The 22311-nt window shown below is 39.1% G+C and overlaps 2 protein-coding genes across 4 annotated transcripts in view; one reads left to right on the top strand and one right to left on the bottom strand.

Annotated features, from left to right (window-relative positions):
- Nucleotides 1-9639: 9639 nt before the first annotated feature.
- Nucleotides 9640-18765, bottom strand: ENY2 (ENY2 transcription and export complex 2 subunit). Of its 2 annotated transcripts, none has more exons than XM_045861342.1 (5): nt 18684-18765; nt 17188-17264; nt 13714-13784; nt 12412-12486; nt 9640-9902 (listed from the first exon to the last, which is right to left on the bottom strand). In XM_045861342.1, exons 2-5 carry the CDS (start codon nt 17253-17255, stop codon nt 9826-9828), a joined length of 291 nt encoding a protein of 96 aa, XP_045717298.1. In that variant the 5' UTR covers nt 17256-17264; nt 18684-18765; the 3' UTR covers nt 9640-9825. The 2 variants fall into 2 exon arrangements, with proteins under 2 accessions (XP_045717298.1, XP_045717297.1); XM_045861341.1 differs by having other exon boundaries at nt 18612-18762.
- Nucleotides 18766-18981: 216 nt separating this feature from the next.
- Nucleotides 18982-22311, top strand: part of NUDCD1 (NudC domain containing 1) — a 55132-nt gene continuing 51802 nt past the window's right edge. The window contains exons 1-2 of one of the 2 annotated variants that reach the window (XM_045861410.1): nt 19063-19191; nt 21038-21183. Coding sequence is in view for 1 of the 2 variants with exons in the window: in XM_045861409.1 (XP_045717365.1) it covers nt 19074-19191 (118 nt within the window). In the remaining variant the exon portion in view is untranslated. Of the gene's footprint in view, nt 19192-21037; nt 21184-22311 lie in introns of both variants that reach the window. The other variant, XM_045861409.1, reaches the window with a different exon arrangement.

The following is a 22311-nucleotide window of genomic DNA, read 5'->3' as shown; positions in this document are numbered from 1 at the left end:
ACCTTCTAGATATTTGTTAAACTATGGTCATTTAATTTGGCAAATTTGACAAATGGGTCATTCAGCAAATAGATCATTTGGCTGTCATCAGAAGAGTTAATATTTCAGCAAATTAGCCTGCTTTCCTTTCTTATAATGCCTAAATTTCTTGCAGAGCCAAGAGCTGTAATTTGCATATATAGATTTTCACTCAGCCCTTGTCGAATGAATGAGCATCTCTTTTCTCTCTCTAAATAGTGCTTAATTATACAATACAGTATCTCAATTCCCTGAAAGCGATCACACCAGTGAGATTTTTAATCTTGAATTATTAACAGAAGTGTATGGGATAATGTGAAAAAAAGATAAAACTAGATGGATGTTTATACAACCAAAAGGTCAACTTGGAACCTAAAAGGTGGTTATGCAGTTTACAAAACTAATGATTTAAATTGTATTGACCTTTGGAATCTTTAGACCTTTAGAAGTCATACTCCATGGGACATGGACATGGGGAAACATAAAAGGAGAATCCTGGTCACTAAACCCTGTGCTTCTTTTGTAAGTTTAAAAAATATTGAGCCCTAACAAATCTTACCTATTGGGCCACCAGCATCATGGGCATGCAACCTGTGCAGCCTCCTAGGACCCCATGCTTGCTGTGATGCTCTGCTGTCACCTTCTCGACATCCTCCACAGTTTTTTTTTAGGAGGGATCCCCGTTTTCAGTTTGTGTGGGCTCTCACAATTACGTAGCTGGTCCTGGATGCCTTTATGGTGGAAAAAGAGACAGCTTTTAAATCGAGGGATCCCTCAATTTAAAAGCAATGTAGAAAGTGATGAGGAGTCAGGAGGAACTTTTGTGGAACAAGAAGGAGTAAGAAATTCACTTACATATCTTGGAAAATGTGCTGGAGCTGATTTTGAATCTCGACCTAATTCTGAGAGATGATAACACAATAAGGTATGTACAAGGCAACAATTTGCCTTCAACAAATATTCAGTGTCTTAGGCATTAAGAATATGACAGCAATTTTTTAAAAAAATCTCTGTCCTCAAGACACTTATATTCTTAGTGGAGATAGACAATAAACAAGATAAATGAGTAAAATACAGGGGCCAGCAGCAGTAACACCTGCTTGATGTGGTTGGTAGGGTAATAATATGGGTGTAATAATTTATAGTTTTAATTTGAACATTTCACCTAAAATATCATATGGCATGCTTGAGTATGATATTGTTATGTTACAGAATGACATGCTTATGATTTTGTAATAAAAGGGGCGTTATTTGTGCTGGACCCTGTCTATGGTATATCAGAAAGTAATACATTCTTGAAAGAAAAAAAGTAAAGCAGGAAAGACTACAACAGGTCTGTGTGTGTGTGTGTGTGTGTGTGTGTATGCGCATGTATGTGTTGAGTGTGATGAAGTTTTAGACAGGATGACCAGGAAGTTGCCATGCAGATGAATTTTGAGTAAAGATCTGAAGGTCTGAAACAAATCTTTAGCCACTTGTACATCTGCGAGAAGTGCATTCTGGGAAGGGAGTGTGGCTGTTGTGTCAGGGTCATGGGTGCCAGAGTGGCCGAGCAGGTGGTAGAGGGTATGAGGACAGAGAGGTGACAGGAGGTGGGACAGATCACACAGGATCATAGATGTGACTCTGAGGGAGAGGTAACCTACTGCAGAGTATGGAGCTGAAACGTGACATGATCCAACTTATGTTTTCAGAGAAACACCCAACTGCTCAGTTGTTTTTTTGTTTGTTCGTTTTTGGTTTTTTTTGTTTGGATATGTGACTAAACCCAATTAAGGCCTCTATATAACCTTTAAAATTCTGGTAGGTAGGTGTGGAAATCTGCTCATCTGGCCGTCACCGAACACAAACCTCCTGTGAGATTCCTTGCTTATTCAACCTGCCCCTTACCAACCGGGAGCGGTCTGCCTCTTGCTTTCGTCTCTCTTGCCCTCCGTGTATGGGAGTCAGCCTTAGATTCACCCGGGAAACTCCCCAGATTGTGAACCAACATAAATTTATGAATGTTTTCACATCAAATGTTTTGATGCATTATAGAATTATCAAAATACCTTAACATTTGAAACAAGCAAGGGAGGAATTGGCAGCCTGACCATTCTCCTTGGTATGTGCCTGGAAGAATTCCTGTTCTGCGAGTGTCTTTTCAGGACTAGCAAAGTTGTTGACATACTGGAAATGCTGAAAAGTTATTCTATTGCTCTGTTTTCTTAAAAAAAAATTTTTTTGGCCCTGGCTGGTGTAGCTCAGTGGGTTGAGCGCGGGCTGCGAACCAAAGTGTCGCAGGTTCGATTCCCAGTCAGGTTACATGCCTGGGTTGCAGGCCATGACCCCCAGCAACCGCACACTGATGTTTCTCTCTTTCTCTCTCTGTCTCCCTCCCTTCCCTCTCTAAAAAAAATAAATAAATAAAAATAAATAAAATCTTTAAAAAAATTATTTTTTCCAGAGAGCTGGGTGGGTGGGTTGGGATGGGAGTAAAAGATAGAAAATTGTACTGCAACAACAATTAAAATAAAAAAATATTTTAAAAACTTATTTTTCTAAATAAAACTTTGAGTGGAAAAAAAAGCATATACTCCTTACATGACTTAGGAATGTATCCACTATTGCTACCTGAATGGAAAAGGAACCATCTCATGATGTTGAACTTCTTTTTGTTTGTTTTATACACATACATGCTATAGGAATTAAGACTGTTTTTACAATCCTGGGAGAAGTTTTGCCAACAGTCAAAAAATGTATCACTATTAGCCTCTGATAGTGCCTCTGAATTGTTGCATTTCAACAATTGTCAAGAAAAAGGACAAGAATATGACATACACCTTTATCCAGTGGCTTACTGCCTTTCCCAGAGAATGAGGTGTAAGTGCTTATTTGAATTTAGGAAGTTGCTTTAATTTTTTTTGAAAGAAAAGACAGTTCTTGACCATTCAAGTTTGGGACACCTTGAATAAAAAATGGCTTATCCATTTATATATCTTAGCTAATGAAGTTGCTCAGTACTTATAACCATTAAAATAAAAATTTGAAATTCATGGAATTTCCAACATATCATATATATAAAAGATGTTGCCCTGTTGAACATCACCCTACAATTTAATGTTTTTACACAAGGTTAGAAATAACTTTAAAGTAACCTTTTTCAATAATAACATAGGATTTAAAACTTGCCTATACTTGAAATGCACTGCCTTACTTTTGTGTTAATAAAGATGAAGACTATGCATTCATCTGGAATAATTTTTATAATTATATTTTAATGCAGTTTCCTGTGTAATTCTAAGAATTTTATTTTGTGCATTTAAATAAGCTGTTCTGAGAAAGAATCTATACGTTTCCCCTGACTGCCCAAGTGCACAGAGACTGTTCAGAACCTCGGATGCAGAGAGCGAAGAGACGAGGTCTCGTGCTGGGGAGCTGAGGAACTCCAACAGCTGGTGGTCCCGCAGGAGACTGAGAGAGGCCTCCGTGAGTTAGCGGGCGGTAGGACAGCTTCGTAGAATGCAAATCAAGAGAAGACCATGACCAAGGAAGGAGTGTGGTCCGTTGTTACCAATGCAACCAAGAGGTTGATTAAGGTCGTAATTTCTCTTGACCTTGACATGAAGTTTAATTTGATAAGGCCTACATGAGTGAGTGAAGAAGTGGCGACTCGTGCCTGTAGACAACTTAATTAAGCCGTCTTCCTGGCTTTGAATGGAACAGAGAACTGGGGCTGTTCCTCTACTGAGCTCTATAATCACGGCCTGGATTTTGTAACGGGCGGGAGAGACCGGGACAAACGGCTGTCAGAGCTGATGCAGAAGAGGGGGAAACTCCTGCCGTAAGAGTGAGAGGCACAGCCGCAGGAGGGAAATCCCTGAGAAAAAGGGAGGCACCAGGACCCACAGGGAGCACGAGTGGAGGAAAGACTCAAAGTCCAGATCCAGATTCAGAAAGGCTTCGGGTTTCCGTTGCTGGGGTCTTTCCAGTCTGATCGCTGCTGTTCCTTGAGGAAGCACGAAGAAGGGCCGTTGGTCCAGGCGAGTGATGTGAAACAGGCGTGTGGGCGGGCTGAGGAAGTGTGCATGCTAGAAAAATGTGGTAGAATTCTTGGGCAGTGAAAAGTGTTCATCTGAGGCTTGTGACCATTACTTCCTTTAAATCTGAAAAATGTTAGATCTATTTGCGATAAGCATCTATACAACCTTCCCTTAGCCCTCGTTTCCCACCTTTCTCTCTCTCCATACTTAGGGTGCTACTTTTTGTTGTTGTTGAACCCCTTAAGAGTTACTTACAATGTGACCCTTTATGGGTGACCCTTCAACATGAAACAAGGTCTTTCTCTTTCAGTACAAACATGCCACTCGGGAAATTTAAAACACTGATAATAATTTTAAGGATGTATAAAGTCCTATATAAGGACTTACAAAGCCCTTGACCGTAACTTTGACTTTATGCTGCACCGCCCGTGATTAAAAATTTCTGACTGTCTCAATAATGTCCTTAATGGCTGTGTTTTGTGCATCCATCAAGGAGGACACATTGCTTTAAACACTGTCTCTTTATTCTTTTTCAACCTAGACAGTCCTCAACCTAAGCCTTTTTTCTCTTTCTTTTCATTTTTAGTCTTTTGTGACAATAACATTTTTGATAAGTTCATGCAAATTTTTTTTCCGGAATGTGGTAGTTGTTATTTTAGAATGGGACTCATTAGAAGGGTTGCATAATTTTCCTTCACAAAGTGCAGGTGATCCAGTGCATTCAGAGAGTAGCCCTCAGGGTAGTGAGGTTTAAACTGGAGTGGATGTTGCTGGGGGGAGGAGGAGACAAGTTGAGGGTAATTGTAAGGGAGTTCTAATCATAAACCATCAAATCTAAACGGGTAAGGACGGAGGCGAGAACATGAGGAGAAGGGGGAACAGATAATGAAAAGGGGTCAGTAGTCGACTGGAGGTCTCTACAGTCTCTATAAAGGGGGAAAATGTGTAAGAAACACAGGAAATGCAGCTGGTCTAGGGATACATCTGTGCTTTTTCAGGAGCTATGTCTGCTGAAAGCCCAATGGGTGGAGTAAAAGGCGGGAGGCTAGGTCCCACACACAAGATTATTTGATGAACACCTATGCTGGGAGAAAAGTACAGCATTTACATACAGACTTACAAAGTCCTTGACCATAATTTTGACTTTATGCCACACTTCCTAAGAGGAGTGTCCGTAATTCTCGTACCTTATTACCCTCCCGGTATCTGTAGCGGATGGGAGTTGTGTGGGCAACGGTCACAGAACTTGTCAGTGACTAATGAAGACAACTAGAGCACTTGCCTACAAATTATTTTAGCCAAACTGAATGCTCCCCAAAGTACACAATGTGAATTCCTACCTAAATCACCCACGCGTCAGACAGTCTGTAGTTTAAGGGACTTCTCTCTTTTGGTTGTTCTGCTCTGTGCCTCTTACCCCGTCAAAGCCAATGTAAGTGGCTGTCTAGGAAGAATAAATTTTCAAAGGTGTGCCCTCAACAAGTACTTTTGGAATGAGAAAGTATGGAGTAATTGAAAGCCATTTATCTTCACTTACTCCTGGCCAAGCCAAAGGACTTTATGGATGTGGTAAATACTGGCACCTGCTCTGGTGCTCACAACTATTTTATGAGCAACATTATACCACGAGTAGAGGCTCTATCTACTTCCATTTATTGCCTTTCTTCACCATTGTCATGATAACCTAACATGCATGGAATGTCCACATGTTTTATCTCCATATAATGCTCTATACTTGCTGAAAAAACCAAAGTGACAGAATATGAAAAAGGAATATATGAATATTATGCCTTTAAAAGGGTCTTCTATAAAAGAACAGTAGTACAGGCACTGGAAATTATTTTCTCTCACTTTGTATTAAGAATTTGCTATTTTTCGATAAAGTGACTGACATAGAAATATTTTAGTCATGATGTACAGTATACATGATTTAAATTAACTTGCATTTTGCATTAGTGAATTGGTTTCTAAAAATGGTCTCAATAATATCTGCATCTCACTGTAGCTCCATCTTAATTGATAACAGCAACACAGTCTGAGGTCTTCACAATTGTTTTAATTCAATAATCCTTCCACCGTGAAAACGCTGCCTGGCCTGAGCTGGACTTGGACCTGTGAAGAGGATACACCACTTTCAGAGCCCCAGAGTGGACCAAACTACAGGCTTCAAGTGTCCTCTGGTGGCTGAAAAGCAGAATAATCAAGTGTAATTTGAAGTCTGGAGTAAATAGGCACATACCAAATTTCTTTCCCTAGTCTCATTTATTAATTCATTCATTTAAAAGAATGTACCAAGAATTAACTCCATTATTCACTTAGGATAAAAGACAAATGTATCAAAAAGATAAATAGGATTAGAAGATAAACTCCTCTGTGACATGAACTGTGTAAAATGTGGGTGAAAATGACTACATAATTTCAATACTCCCTGCTAGATTCTATAATAGTAGTATTTATTCTGTTCCAATCAAATAATTTTGGTAACCTTTATTTTTGTAGTAATTCTTATGGTAATTAATATTATCTAGAAATTCCCCCAAAATAAAAGCAACCAGTTTCCACGTAAGTGTAATTTATATGCCTGTATAAATCTAGAATGCACATAGTAAATACATATTTCCAGAGTTCTTCTTAGGAGTAAAATGAATCCATATTGCTTTTTATGATTATCATATTAATAGTATTTAGTTTTTAAATTAATTCTTGTCAGTCCAGCATTACCAGATCTATTATGCAGATGAGAAAACTGAGGCAGAAGAGGCAGCCTTACCTGATAATGCAGTGTCATAGATGAGAGTAGAACTGAAATTGTTTGACTGTACCTGTTAGTTTTCTTGGTGGATTCATCCAATGACTTTGTGTGGTTTCAAACGGTAAATATGAAGGGTTTTATGAAGTCACTAAGTAACCTGAGACTGCAATTTACAAGGGTTAAAAAACAAATGCGCACATTGGATCGCTTCCAACATCAGCTACTGAGCAGCTGTCACAATTCTCTCGAGTTCGATGGAGACCGTTATCAACTTATGAAAAGTCTCATATCCAATTACCAGTCCCCTGCATCAGCAGGCCCTAGCTTGGCACCGCTCAAACAAATGATACAGTTGTATGCCAAAGCAAAGTGATTACCTAAATAATTTAGTTGGGTCTTCTTTAACCCTATACACGAAAAGCTTGTACTAACCCTAATTAGTATTTTACACACACAATGCAGTCACGTAACAACCTCATAGTATTTCCAACACTGAACGTGAAAGGGTGCAAGATGTTTCAAGAATGTATTCCTAGTTAACATAAATCAATGCTGTGAGTCAACATGTTCACAAAGTTGGTTTATTGGAAAGATATCAATAGTTCTAGATGCAAACTACAAGACATTTTGAAGATGTCAAAAAAAAAAATATCCTAGAGATGACAGGGGACTTCTTGATGCTATCGTCTTAAAGCTACTCTTTAGTATTTTAGTTGCTATTATGCTCAACCTATTTTTTGTTCCATCTCAAACTATTTTCATAACTTTTTTCCTTTCTTGTATTTTGTTCTCCACTATTAAAATACTAATCTCTATAAGCAATTTTTGGTTTGCTTTTATATACAGTACTATGAGATAAAAACTACCTGTTGTTATTTAACACTTCCATTTTCCTTTTTTTGATAATGGGTAGCAGAATCATGAATATAACTACCATTTACCTTTGCTTTATGAGATGAAACAAAAAAACTGGAGGGCAGGTTTGTGTGTCTTAGGTTCAACATTTTACATAATTTAGGCCAGTTTGTTCCAAGACTACACTTAAAATGTAAATTCATCAGAAAGTAAAATTGCATTTCTGGAACATGAACCAAAAATTAAATGTGAAGCCTTTTTCTCAAACCAACGATATTTTCACTTTTGTGCTTCTATAATGTTCATTCATTTATTTAGTCCATTCACCTACATATAAATATCATACAGAGAAAAAAAATTGTGTTCCCTCCCCTCCAGGAAATGCATGCAGTTCTCGAACTATTGTGTTGAAGGGAAATTATGCGCAAGTGCTTTTGATAGAAAAACAGCAGTGGAAAATTTAAATCAAATAGAAATGTCAGAATGTTTTAATAACTCAGGCAGTATGCCAAGGTTGCAGGTTCAATCCTCAGTCACGGCACATACAAGAATCGACCAATGAATGCATAAGTGGGACAACAAACCCATGTCTCTCCCCCTCTCTAAAATCAATACATTAAAAAAAAATGTTAACTCAGGCAGAATTTTGAAAGCCAAATAGGATAAAACAACTTGATACTTTCAGGAACCCTTTTAACTAGAAAAAGTAAATGTCAGATCAAGAGGGTTTAGGTGCTATGGCTCTAATTTTACTCTGCAGACCAGGAGCCATTGAGTAGTTTCAAGAATGGAAGATGAATTTTAGTAAGGTCACTTAGGCAAGTGTGGAAGACATACTAGAGGATGCATGGAGCAACTAGAGCAAGGAAACTTTAGGTGCCAACTGCACTCACCGGGCTTGAACTAAGGCACTTCAGAGGGCAGGCAGTGGACAACCAACAACCTTGCCACACTCAAAGTGGTCCTCCATCACCAGCAGAAGCATTGACTGGGAGTTTGTCAGGAATACACGATCTGGTGCAACACCTCTTACCTCCCAGATCACTATTTTAACAAATTCCTCAGGTAGTATGTATGGCTGGGAGGTACTGCTCACATTGATAATACAGTAGGGATAGTTACTGGAGGGGAAAAAGTCACTATCTTAGGTGTGGTCAGAGTGTTCATGGAACATCCAAGGGAGCTGATCCACAAATGGGTATACGGGTACGGAGGCTGGGCTGAAGTCTGGTTTGGTAATGCAATTTACCATTTATTAACCTGTTAGTATTTGAAGTCATGGTCCGACTCGTTTCCCGGGATTTTCCCAGGAAAAGCATATCATTAGTCTGGCAGAGGGCCCAGGAGCAAGCCCTAAGAAACACCATTACTTCAAGTCCCACACAGCAAAGGTACTCCACAAGACACAGAAGGAACTCCAGTGGGAGGACTGGGAGGAAAGTTCCAGTGGTAGGATGGTCAACGTCCTCGGTTCCCAGCAGCGGTCACGTAAGTATAGACAGGAGTCCATTGGATTTGGCATTCTTGATGTCAGAGTAAAGCTACGGGTGGAGATTATTTCCCATTAGGTTCTTTCTTGACCTTAGTATGTGGGGATGTGAGTTAGACTTTCTGCTTTCAAAGTTCAGATGAGTAGATATGTGAGAGGAGCTTGGTATGGAGCCAGTTTGCAAATGTTCTCTCTTCCAATAGGATGGTAACTTCTTTGAGGAATAAGACAGGCACATAAAGATGAGTAAAGACCCAGTCCTAACTCTCAGAGTTTGTAACAAATAAGAAATAAAACAACTGTAGTACAAGATGGGGCATGTATTATAAAATACTATAGGGATTTAAGAGAAATACACTGTATCTAGACAATCAGAAGAAGCTGCTTCCTTCTCTTCAGCTGTTAGCACAGAAATATGCACATACTTAATACTCACTGACTCTAATAAATCTTGTGGGTTGTTGAAAAGTCCCATTTATTCCAAGATCCAAGGAAACTTCAAACTCATTCATGAGATATTTATTAAAATAACACATTTAGGGAAAAAAATCAATACAATGTATACATCATTACCGAAAACTGTATACCATCATACAAAAAAGGATTTTATTTTGGGAAAGCGATTCCTAATGTATGGCAAGTTTTACTTTCAGAAATAAGACCACAAAACAACACAATCTAATTCAATCTTAAAGGCTGGCATGCTGAGCAAGGAATGTTCTTATTCTTTGTAGAAGCTCCTTCTTTACACTGTCAGGTACCAGGGCTGAAATATAAAAATAAATACGTAAGAGTAAGAAGATTCCAAATAAAATATGGCAATGTGAGATTTGATATTTTATTCAGGATGACCAAGTCACAATTTATCATTTATTTCATAAACAATCCTCACAACTATAATTAAAAAATAGGTAAACATCTGAAAAATAAAGTATATTTGCAATTCATTATTTGAATGAATTATCTAATACTGAAATACATTGCTCACTGAGAGGAAAACATGGGAAAATTCTTTAAACTAGGAGTGAAAAAGGCCTTACATAGATTGATAAATTTAATTGAAATGCAACATCAAATTAATAAACTTGGTCAAAATCACTGTAAACAAGGGCAAAAGACAAAAACTGGGAAAACATTTTGTAGAAAACAGGCTAATCTCTCTACAATTTCTTCAATTTGATAAGAAATCAGCAGGCTAATAGAAAAATGAGCACAGGAGAGAAAGAACACACAGTTCTTGAACATGAGGGAGTAAACCTTACAATAGAAATGGAAATTAAAACCACATTCAGATAACATGTTTTACCAATCTGACTGGCTAAAATCCAAAGGTCAATAATATACTGTTGTCAAGACTGAAGGAAAAAATGGCACTCTGATATTGGCTAGTGGGAGTGTAAATTGGTACATTTTGGGGAAAGTAATTTAGCAATATTCTACAGAAATAAATGCACATACTCTGACTCAGCAAACATGCAAAGGCCACAACAGTGGTTGTATTTCTTGTATTTTTATTTTCTGGATTTGAGCCACGTGACTATATTACCTATGCAGAATATTAAATTAAAAATGAAAGAAAAAAAAGCCCTGCTCTTTGAGGTTTTAACAAATATTAAACGTCAGCAAACAAACCTACATTATTGTTCCTTTTCTGGCTACTAATATGTAAGGGCTCTAGAAGAATTTACTAACACTTGTTTTCTGCTCGTATGACAGGAAATGGAAAGTTGCAGATATAGTTCAATATTTCCATAAAGAACTCTAGAAATCAGTACACAATCAAATGAGGCAGATACTCCACTGGATAAACTACTTCACGTAAGCCTGCCTAGAAATAAAGACTACACAATCAAGTCCACTGGAAATGTGATCAGTATGGACATTAAATACACTTTTGATAAAAGGTATGGTGATGGAGAACAAATCTGTTGCCTGGGACTTGGGGGTGGGGTGTGAATGAATACAAAGGTGTAATGTGAAGAAGTTCTATGGAAGTGGTGGCTATATGAATTTATACATGTGTGTAAAAATCTCAGAACTGCACACTGAAAAAAAGGGTAAACTTTGCTGTATATTTAAAAAAATAAAATGTGTCTACTCTTAACAGTAAAGAAGACTAAGAACATAAAAGAACAGTTTCCACTTCTTTTTCCTGTATTTGCTCATTCTCTAGTAGGGGAGCAAAAGGGACTGGTATGTCCAGGATACCAGAGTTGAAGGAGAAGCGAAGAACCACCTCTACCCTGTATAACCAGTTCCTAAGTAGTGTTAACAGATGAAGCATAAACTACAGAAGAAAAATAGAAGACAACGTTAGGGCAAATTATTTTAAAATATAAATTAATGGGGGGGAACAATAAATACTGCTTTGTTTCTTTCCCTGAAGTATGTATAAAGAAAGGTCAGGTTTTTGTAACTGTAAATAGGCCAAAATAGATGGTGGAAATGACCAGGGGATTCCCCAGCTCCTTTCCAGCAGGTAAGCAGTTGGGGAATTAGTAGTCTCGTAATTATTTTCACACTTATTTACTTCTTACACTAAAATTCTTTTTACTATTTCTGTGTGATAAAACAAGAGGTCATCTAGTTTACCTGCTTCCACTTAAACTTTTTCAAAATAAATGAAAAAAAAAATGTAGCTCCATCTGAGATAACAGAATGTGGTTCCTGAAAGCAAGCATTATGTAGGATTGATGCTAATACACTTCCTTTCTTTCCTGTGCTCTCTGCAAACAAGGCACTAAGTGAGAAATGAAGATGGTTGTAGTGCGAATCTTAAATATGGATTTCCTGGAACATGAAGTTATGGTGCTACCAAATTCTTACTTAGACATTCAAGACAGAGCTTTGTTTACTTTTAGTAAGCAAAGAGATAGAGCAATGACTCAGGGACAAGAGTAAAATTTTAAATTATTAAACATTTAAGTGAAGTCAGGCCATATTTAACAAAATTCATAAATCTTAGCTTCAGGTAACATTTGCTGTACAAGATCCTACACTTTAAAAATTATCTGTCTTAACAACCACATCAACTTATTTGTACACTGTTTCAGAGTGCAAAACCATTTTACAACTCTTATCTCATCTGTTACTCAAAACAGTGTTAGAGAGGTAGGTAGGCACTTGTCATTTTCCCCAATGAGGAAACACCAAGCACCCAAATAATGCTGGAAAGGTGGTGGTTTCTTCTTGCAGAAAGAAAGAGAAGCTGAACTGGCAAGAGCAAAAAAAATCCTGTCTTGAGCACATGTTTCCTTTCAATTTGCATTCCTTACCTCTGCCTTTTGGTGTGATTTCAGCCACCAAGTCATCAACAGTAACGTGTTCTAGTCCTTTTTCTTTAATTACCTCTTATGCAAAAGTAAAAAACAAATCATATCATTTAAAATCATTATCTGTAAGAAAGATTTTCATAGAGGAAGGATTAAGATCATGTTTTTAGAGTGCAGATTGGTCTTAAAAAAAAAGAGGACACTTCTTTATTAATGAATATTTAGTTCAACTTTAAATACATTAAGCATTCACCAGATAAAATCATGAAAGCCTGTTCATCTCCCATCAAATAACCTGTAACTTAACAAATATATCGCAGAATGAATTTGAACTGTAAGGTCAAATCTAACATTTGTAAAAAGCTGGAAACTTCTAACTGCATAGATCTTATTTCACTATAACCATACTAGCTTTTAAACGGAGGGGAAAGAAGCTCTTATTTGTGTCCAACTTATAACTTTGTAGCTCAGAATTAATATATGGAACTCCTTTGTCCCTTTCTTTTCCTTAGACTGAACCAAAAGAGATAGAGGATAGAAAGTAGTTAATATTTACTGAACCCCTATTATGTGCTGGATGCTTTATATCATTTAATATTTACAATAATCTAATGGGCTGGGAATTTTCCCCACTTCACAGGTGGGGCAGCTGAGGCATGAAGATTAAATAACTCATCGAAACATGAGATGGAATACAGCTCTAGTCTCTCACCAGTGAAGATCTGTACGACCTCAACGTCTATGTTTTTACTAATCTGTCTTGTTGCCTTCTTAGGGTTAATGTTATAAATAGTTGCTATTATTACTTGTAAAAACCATCACAATCCAATTGGAAATCATTAAAAACAACCAAAATGCTGTTACACTAAAAGCTGAGCCAGTACGGAGGCTTGTCTTAGTAACATATGTAATCCACAATCAACATTAAGCAATTTAACAAGCTCTCATTCTACATTAAAAAAATTATTCTCTAAGAGTTTTTAAAATGATTTTTTTCAAAATAAAACATATTAGGAATAAGCAGTGTTTCACTTTGAAATACATGGGATTCCACATTTTGAAGCCAGAGAAAATCTTGCTTTACTTAAGAGAAACAAGAAAATTTCTAAAAAGTTAGGAATTAGGTCTAAATATTACCACAAAGAGGAGAAAATCATTACCACAAGAGTTGATTTTCCATTTGTTTAATATTATGTCTGAATACTTAATATACCTGTAAAATACTGACTAATTTTTCTAGTGAACCCCAAACCAACACAGTTGAGAGCAACGGAATTAGCGTATCTTCTAAAGGAAACTGATTACCTTTACAGTGCGCCTTCAACTGATCCTTCCAGCCACATTCAATTAATTTAGCTCTCAGCAATTCTTTGAGGCTGTTGGAAAAGAAGTGTTTTCAAATGAAACTACAACCATGTACAGTATCTTAGATAGCAACGTTTTAATCAAAGGTTCAACTCTTCGATGATAAACTCCTTGCCTTCTAGTCACGAAACTTTAACCACAGACCAATCTTGGTTCTATCGCAAAATAGTTTAAATAGTTCTATGATCCTATGAGTCTCATTTAAATTCTGGGCCTCATTTTCATTATCAGTTAAAAATATTAAGTGGATGGGGGCAAAATACTTCTCAAGAAACTCTGATATGGCCTTCTTACACTACAGCTACTTCCCCACCAACAGGAGTATTGTGGGTCTGCACAACCTCAGGAGGGTTTTAGCTGAGCTTGGAGCAGCCGCACCTCTGAAATCTTCCAATTCCAAAATTCTTTTGACCACAAATTCTTATCCTTCAGCTCTCTTACTTCCCCATTATTTTTTCTCTCGAACCTCCAAAACTTTCCCTCCCTTTTTCCATTAACCTTCTAGATTATACATCAACCATAGTTGTATATCATTGAATCTAACACTTTTCCTCCCATTTTAACAATTCAGTAATTGGCATACCTATCATAATTTAACTGACAGGGTTTTCTTGTTTCTTACTGGTTTAAAAAAGTGTATATTGCAACTTGGATGTAATAAAATATTTTATCAGTACTTCTTATTCTTCTGCCATACCCCACTCTTATAAATCCTCAATCTTCAACCTAAATCATCTAATTTCTAAGCTTAACCATGTCACCACATTCCAAACCAAATCTCCTCTCTTTCAATATTCCTACACTCCACTGTGTGACATTTTCATCTCAGTATCTGATCAGGTATTTCAATCACAACAGGGCCCAAACCCAAGGCATGCCTCTCTCCCACTTAACCTGTTCTCCCTTCTTCCAGTTCCTCAAGCTAGAAACCTTGGCAGCGTCCTCCACTGCAACTTTGTTTAACACTACACATCTAATCCACGAGCAAAGACTACTGGTTCCAGCTTTAAAATATGTACCTGCAATCCAGGTGTTTTTCCTCATCTCTTGCCATTATTGCCCTTGCACAAGCTACCACCTTGTCTTGACTGGATTGTTACCAAAGCCTCCTAACCTGTCCCTGATTTTCCTTCCCCCTTGTACTCTTCCATTCTCCCCCCACTGCTCAAAACTCTCCAGTGGCTTACCAATCTACTCAGAATAAACTTCCAGTCTTACTACAGCCTAAATGACTCCCCACGATCTGCCCTCTTCCCAGCTATGCCCTCACTTTAGTTCTTTTCCTCTCCCAATTTGTTCAGTCTCATTAGTTTCCATGTGCTCTCAAAATGCCCAAATCTCCTTTCTCAGGACTATGGCTCTTGGAGACTCCCATCTCCCTTATATCCTTCTAATTTCTTTATCAATGAAGCCTTGTTTTTTTTTTCCCCCATCCAAAATAACATACCCCATTATTCTCTGCTTTGTTTTCCCTTTAGAATTCATCACTCCCTGACATATGACATTAATTTTCTGTTTCCTCCCATTAGAAAGTGTAAGCTCCAGGAAAGGACAAACTTCATTTTGCTCACTACTATAACTTCAGTACCTAACAGGACCTGGCATATGGTAGAAACTCAGTAACTAAGCTGCGTAAATGAAAACAGAAACAAATTTAAAATATACGTAATCTACACTCATTACTTGCAATACCATCCTCTCTGTTTCCCAAGATACCTTTCTAGTTTCCACCTTTTTCCTCATTTCTGATTTTACTTAAAAAACAAAAAGTGAGTACTCCTTTCCATTTTACTGTTTTTCATTTTTAACCCAATATAGTCTTCTAAACTCTCTAACGCTTCCAGTCTGTCCTCCACAATGCCACAACAGTTCCTGAAGTGCAGGTGTGATCTAGTCATTCCCCCTTTAATCATCTTTTAATGACTCCCACCACCCAAAGATAAAATCAACAACACTTGTTTTTGCAAACCCACCATCCATTTTCCTGCCTCCCTTTCTTGATGAACCTCCACCACTCCCAGTATAAGAAATCTGGGGAGGGTTCTAGTGATGGAAATGTGGCCTAGGCAGGGGTGATCATCACTGGCCTACTACTACTAGGAAAGATGGAAACCAAACTAGGTCTTTACTGAAACTTCTAGGGGAAGGTGGTGTGAGGCAAAGGGATATACATTTTGAACCACACATCTCTGTGGATAGCACCTGTCTGAGAAAAAAAACAACAGAGGAAAGAAGAGCTGACGGAGGAAAAGAAAAACATATTCTTGACAATAACTTTTGAGTGCCTGGACCCAGTGGTGCCTGAAGCAGTTTCAAGCTCTCAACTTTTTGGTTAGATGAGCTTGTGTATTTCCTTTGGCTAAGCCTGTTTCTGAGCTGTTTCTATCATTTCCAATTAAAAAAATTCTGACTGTCCCCAAATCTACTCCTACTGTGCACTGGCCCAGCCACACAGCTTCACCCTTTAGCTTTAATTGTGCACTTCCCCAGCACGCCATCAAGTTGCAACGAAACTCTGAGAATCTGCACATTCCATTCCACCTGCCTAGACTGTCTTCTCTATGTTACTGGCTCGGGGAAATGCTAATCCTTCTCCTGGAGTCAAGCAGCTTTTTAGTATTCTGTGAGACCTTAACTGATCAGCTTGTCCCCCAGGTAGAGTGGGAAAATTCTTCCTGTTCCTTGTATTTATTTCTCTCATACAATTTATCACCCTGCTTCTGGAAGCCCTTCTTGATTTCTCAGCCTCTGCTTTGCACGTTCATGCTTTTTTTGGTTCATTTTTCAAATATTTACATGGCCAATTTTGAGCTTAGTGTGACACTGGGCATACAATGGTATTTCTGCTGTCAAGTAACTTAGATTAATTATACTGAAAAACACAAACTAGCAAAGTAGGTGCTCACAACACAATGTGATTAAATGCTATATTAGAACAAGGTATTTGGGAGTTACCAGATACTTGGAAGACGTATTTAAATTAACATGTGAAAGATAAGCTAGAAGTAGAGAAAGACCAGGGAAAAAAAGATGAACGTTTCTGAGTGGGAATACTGTATGCTACTCTGAGGTTAAGAGAGCTTGGCAACTACAACTAGTTCTATTACGCTGTCTCCTTGTTAAAAATTGGGTGACATTATGTCTCCAACTGTAGTTATTTGAGAATCTTTTTCTTATTATACAGAATCATTTCTCGTTCATCTTTCTATATCGCCCTCTTCCCTCTAAGTCTTGCAATACTGAACAGACCTAACTATTATCGATGTCAGGAACTGAAGCTTTTGACAACCTCTATTTCTTTGTAATTCTTTCCATCAATATCAGTTTTGTTCCTTCATATTTAGATTCTTACCTATAACATGATTATAATTGAAAGCTGTTAAGTGTAATTTATTAACATAGTCTATTACTTACCGTTCTCTTTCTCCAGTTTCTATCAACTTTTGGTTAATCGCTGCTCTCATCTGCGCATCTTTGTTCATCTTGCTAACCTGAATATCAATATGTATTTTCAGATATAAAGCACTTATATAGCATTTCTTCTAAATCCTGTAGGCAAGCATCTCAACATGTTCAGCAGTCTATCCACTAAAGGGGTATGAATTTCAACAATGTGTTAACAATGTCATTACTCTTAATATTTACTGCATCCCAAGAAGTCATACTGATGAACTCAATTTTCATCCCTCATTTGCCCTTTGTTAAAACGAGTCTTTTAAATAGTAATTATTGTAACAGTTATTGAACACTATGTGCCTGGTACTGGGCTAACACATTGTTTTTATTTCATTTAATTCCCAGAATGTATTATTTTATATAAGTATTATTAACCTAATTTGTATTTTACTGATGAGGAAACTGAGGCACTGAGATAGAAAGTGAAGGAAGGTGTTTTGACCCCAGACCCCCCCACCAAACTTGAACACCATATCATAACTGACTGCTAATCATTTCTGTACCTTAACTGCGTTCAAAATTTTGGGAAGGCCATAATTTAAACTAAATGTAAATAAAAGATTAAGCACTGATGGTGAAAAATGAGATTTCCAGGTAAGGTTCTAAGTAGTTTACTTTTCACTAGGATGTATTCAGAATCACAACTACCACACCAGCTGTTAGATATACTTGCGTTTGCTCTTTATCAAAGCTTGCTGGTGGGATAATGGGAAAACAGATCCCAAACTAATTCCTAACGTGGCAAATTCTCAATTTTCAGTAAGGAAAACCAAAACCAAAATTGTGTAGAAAGAAGAGGAAGATTAGGTTGTAAAACTTGGAACAAGCTAACATTACTTTTGTCGTCTCCCTTCTGGCCTGTATGAAAACTCAAAGACTGGCAGAGAGTTTTCAGAGTTGATTTTTTCTCTCCCTTTGGAGTGGAACAGGAAAAAGGACGGGCTGAGAAAGGACTAGAAAATGTTTGCTTTTGTATTTGGAGGCTAACATTTTTAAAATAATTCTAAGGTACAGAAAGTATCATTCCCAGAATCCTGAACTTAAGTGAACCTTGGCCCTGAAAATACCGGTAGTGACCTTGGACAAGTGGATTCTTGAAGACCTCAGTTTTCTCACTGGTAAAACAAGGGCGCTAGGGGATCCCTCCCAGTTCAGACATTCTTTAGGAAAACAGAACAGGGCGGAGACAGCAGGAGAGGCGGGAGGGGAGGAGCCAGAAAACAAAGCGAGGACTGGCTACAGGCCAACTCCGGTAGCACGCCCTGTCGGAGAGCCCTACAGGCCCGCGAGCGCGGGTCGGGGAGGCTAACGAAAGACAGCACATCGAAAGGAGCCTGGGCTGGGCCCGGGTCCCGGCCCTGAGGACCACGGGCATAGCTCACCACCATCACCGCGGGCGAGGGCCGTCCCTTCCCAGCGACGAAATGACCCTTGCGCTGACGACCGTTACCTACCACACTCTTCGGCTGCCCAGACTTAGACCCTCAGTAGCTCGGGCGCCTAAGCACACAGAAAGCTAGAACACGCATTTCCGGGGCGTGGTCTCGCCTCCCTGCCTATAATGTGAGAATTTAACCAGCGCGGGCCGCCTCCTGGTCGCTCAGCCCTCTGGGTAAGAGAGTCCAAATCCTACTGCCGCACGGGCGGCCCGTCCCCTGAAAACTACCTGGCCCAACATGCAACAGTCAACTTTCTCGTGGGGACTACATTTCCCAGCAGGCATCCTGCACCGCTGTGTTTTCTGGGATGGGACCCACGCAGCCTCCTGGCCTCATTGCTGCTAGGGAAGCGCGGACCTTTCAACAAGAGCTTTATTAATTCCCAGACCAGGATCCTGGAAAGCGATGGAGGTGGCAGCTAACTGCTCCCTGCGGGTGAAGAGACCTCTGTTGGATCCCCGATTCGAGGGCTACAAACTCTCTCTCGAGCCGCTGCCCTGTTACCAGCTGGAGCTTGATGCAGGTGGGAAGCGGTGCCGCCTCCTTGCACTTTTCCTTACCCCTTTCGGCTGCAAAGGGCCAGACCCTTTCCGCGTTTTCTTTCTTTCTGATTCGGGCAGGCAGGGCGACCGGGGCCTTCCTTACGCACTCGTCGGACTAGGGTGGACACAGGGTGGCGGTTTCTGGAGAAGGATGCCCATCGCGGAACTCCGTGGGAGCCGCCTTCTCGCCGCTTTTTTGTAGTGCGACCACGGGCCCTCACTCTCGGTTAGGCAGCCCGGATTCCGAGGTCAGACACATGGGTGCTTCTTGGGCTGAGGTCGCCTGTCCATCCTGGCTTGGTCCGTGCTGCCGAGAAAGCCGAGAACTTGCTTCCCACCCGGGAGCCTTCTCTGTGAACTTGTGCTTTGAGAAGCCACACCTTGGAGGACCCCCAGCTCCTGTTTCCTCTGGCTGAGACCCATTTCTTAAAAAGAATCTCCATTGCAGTTCAGAGCATTTTTCAGTTACTCAAAGGACTGTCCGTATTCTAGACAATTTTGAGGACAAGTTGATTTTCGTACTCATACTTGACTTGTTTTGTTTTTCTGTAGTTGACCAGAATATTCATCCTTTTTTTTTTTAAGGAGGTAAAATGGTATTTTCATTGGTGATTAAGAGCCCAGAGTGTTGCATTTTTATTTAATAACACCCCCTGCTGCTTTTGATGATTTTGTCAGGGGATCACACTTTGAAAAATACTAGTTAATTAATAGTTTCATAGTATCAAATAAGTAGTAAGTGCTTAATTCATTTATAAAATCTGTTGGGAGCGTGTTGTGTGTTACATGCAAATATCAAGATGGGTAAGAGAGTCAGTAACATACGATAAAGTGCAATTGGCTAGTTGGGAAGAAAAATAAACAGGTAATTATAAAACAGTTAATAAGGCCAAACCAGTCTGGGAGATCTGGGAAAGCTTCCTGGAGCAATGGGTATCTAAGTTGAGTTTTGAAGGGGAGATAATGAAGGGGAGATAAAGGTTGACCTGGGTAAGAAAAAAATGAGCTTGGTTTTTCTTTTCATTCTATTTCTTTTCCATTCCCTCTCCCACTCCATATCAGTAAATGGTACCACCATGTTTAGTTAGTTCATGCATTTAAGAAATCACCCCAAAACTCACTGGCTCAAAAAATAAGCTGTTATTGTTGCTCACAGGTCAGGGGGCCTGGTAGGTGGTTCTAGGCTTGGCTTGGGCTCATTTGTACATTTTTGTCCTGTTATGGGTCTGCTAGGTATCTCTCTGCTCATCTTGGTTGGACTTTCTCATTGGTTTAGGAGTTCTCTGCTATAACTGGTTTAAGATTATTTCAGTTGGTCCCTCCCTAGTTAGCTCTCCTCCGCATGGTCTCTCATTCTATAGCTGCCTACTCCAGACTGATTCCAAGAGACATGTAGCAGTACACAAGCACTTTTTTCAAGCTACTGCTTGGAATAAGTCTGTGGTTGTCCCATTGACGTAAGCAAGTCACACAGTCACACAGTGAGTGATAACAGCAACCTCATACCAAGTGCTGTAAATCCAGGGAGTCATAAAATTTGCAACTATTAGTCCAAATCCATATAGTTACTTATGCTGAAGTCATGAAGCAATTTCTTTTTTATTAAGACCCCGTATTCAATCTGTCAGCAAATCCAGTCGGCTCAAGATTTTGGCTTTTTCATGCCTCTGACCTTGTCCAAATCACAGTTATCTCTTACCTGAACTATAGCAGTTTCCTGACTCTCCTTCCTGACTCCACTTTTGGGCTCTTTCATACCATTCTCCATAAGTCAGTCCAATCATAGTTTTTAATTTTGATTTACTTGGCATCTGTTTCCTCCACCAGACTGTGAGCTCCTTGAAGATAGTGATGTTTCTCCTTTGCTCATGACTGTCATTGCTCTTAACATAGTAGGTGCTCAATAAATTGTGTAAATGAAGAAGAGAAGGAGGGAAAAAATCTCCTGGGAAAGTGACACAGGACTTAGAAAGGTAGGTGAGGACGCTGTTTGTCTTTTGGACTTTATCCTCTGTGTTTCCCAGAATTCTTCATGGGCCCTTACAAAAAAAATAAAGCTCATCTGTCATGGATTTGGCCAACTTTAAAAAAATTTTCTTTTCAATCCTTACCTGAGAACATGCTTACTTATTTTAGAGAAAAGGTAAGGAGAAAGAGAGAGGGAAAGAAACATCCGTACCAGAGAGAAACATCCATCAGCTGCCCGCCTGCACACACCCAGACCAGAGACTGGACCCACAACCCAGGCATGTGCCCCGACCTGAAATCAAACCTGCAGCCCCTCGGTCCATAGGATGACGCTCCAACTAAGCAACGGAGCCACCCTGGCCAGGGCAGATTTGCCATCTTTTTAGTTTGTCAAGTGCAGATGTTTCTTAAAAACTCATGTACTCACCCATTCTTTCAGAAATAATTATAACACCAAAAAAAGCAGGAAGCAAAATCTTACAATAAATAACTCTCTAAATCAAATATATTAACTTTATTGAAAACTCACTAAGTTGCCCTTTTTCTCCCCTCATTTCACCACTGTTGGTCTTTAGAGTCTGTGTTTGGGATGCACAACTGGCTGTGATGAGATTATGTCATTTAGCGTTTTAAGTAGAGAAGGGAAGTCGATTTGGGGTTTGAATGGTTTACTGTTGGGCTCTGTGGAGGCTGAATTTGGAAAATGAGAGGAATGGAGACAGGGAGATCTGCTTAACGCTTTCTCAATACAGTAGTTCACTCGAGGGCTTGCATTAAGACTTACTTGGGGAGGATGATAAAGAAAAGGTTGATTCCTTTTAAAACTCTCATTTCTAGAGATACTGGGGTATGATTGAGGAGCTCCTCCTGACAACTAGACTTTTATACCACTCCAAAGAGTGTACATTTAATTCAGTAAACTGTTAGTAGGTGCCTCTGGTGTGTGAAACTCTGCATTTAGGATGTGAGGATGGAAATGTGGTCTCTGGTCTCAAAGAGCTTGGAGGTTTATCCTCTTGTTTTTTAGTGAGTGAGTGAGTGATTTTAGAGAGAAACATCGACTTGTTGTTTTACTTATTTATGCATTCATTGGTGGGTTCTTGTGTGTTTCTTTATACAACTTGGTGTACCAG

This window comes from Phyllostomus hastatus, unplaced genomic scaffold (assembly GCF_019186645.2).
Source record: "Phyllostomus hastatus isolate PE091 unplaced genomic scaffold, TTU_PhHast_1.1 phas_scaffold_21, whole genome shotgun sequence".
NCBI lineage: Eukaryota > Metazoa > Chordata > Mammalia > Chiroptera > Phyllostomidae > Phyllostomus > Phyllostomus hastatus.
This window is presented reverse-complemented; position numbering and strand designations above follow the sequence as displayed.

Excerpts from the sequence above, each read along its gene's own strand:
- ENY2 (XM_045861341.1), bottom strand. Across the intron at positions 13,785-17,187 it reads GAAACTGGAGAAAGAGAACG|CCTCAAAGAATTGCTGAGAG; the intron begins GTAAGTAATAGA and ends CTTTTCCAACAG. Across the intron at positions 9,903-12,411 it reads AATCACACCAAAAGGCAGAG|CCCTGGTACCTGACAGTGTA; the intron begins GTAAGGAATGCA and ends TTTATATTTCAG.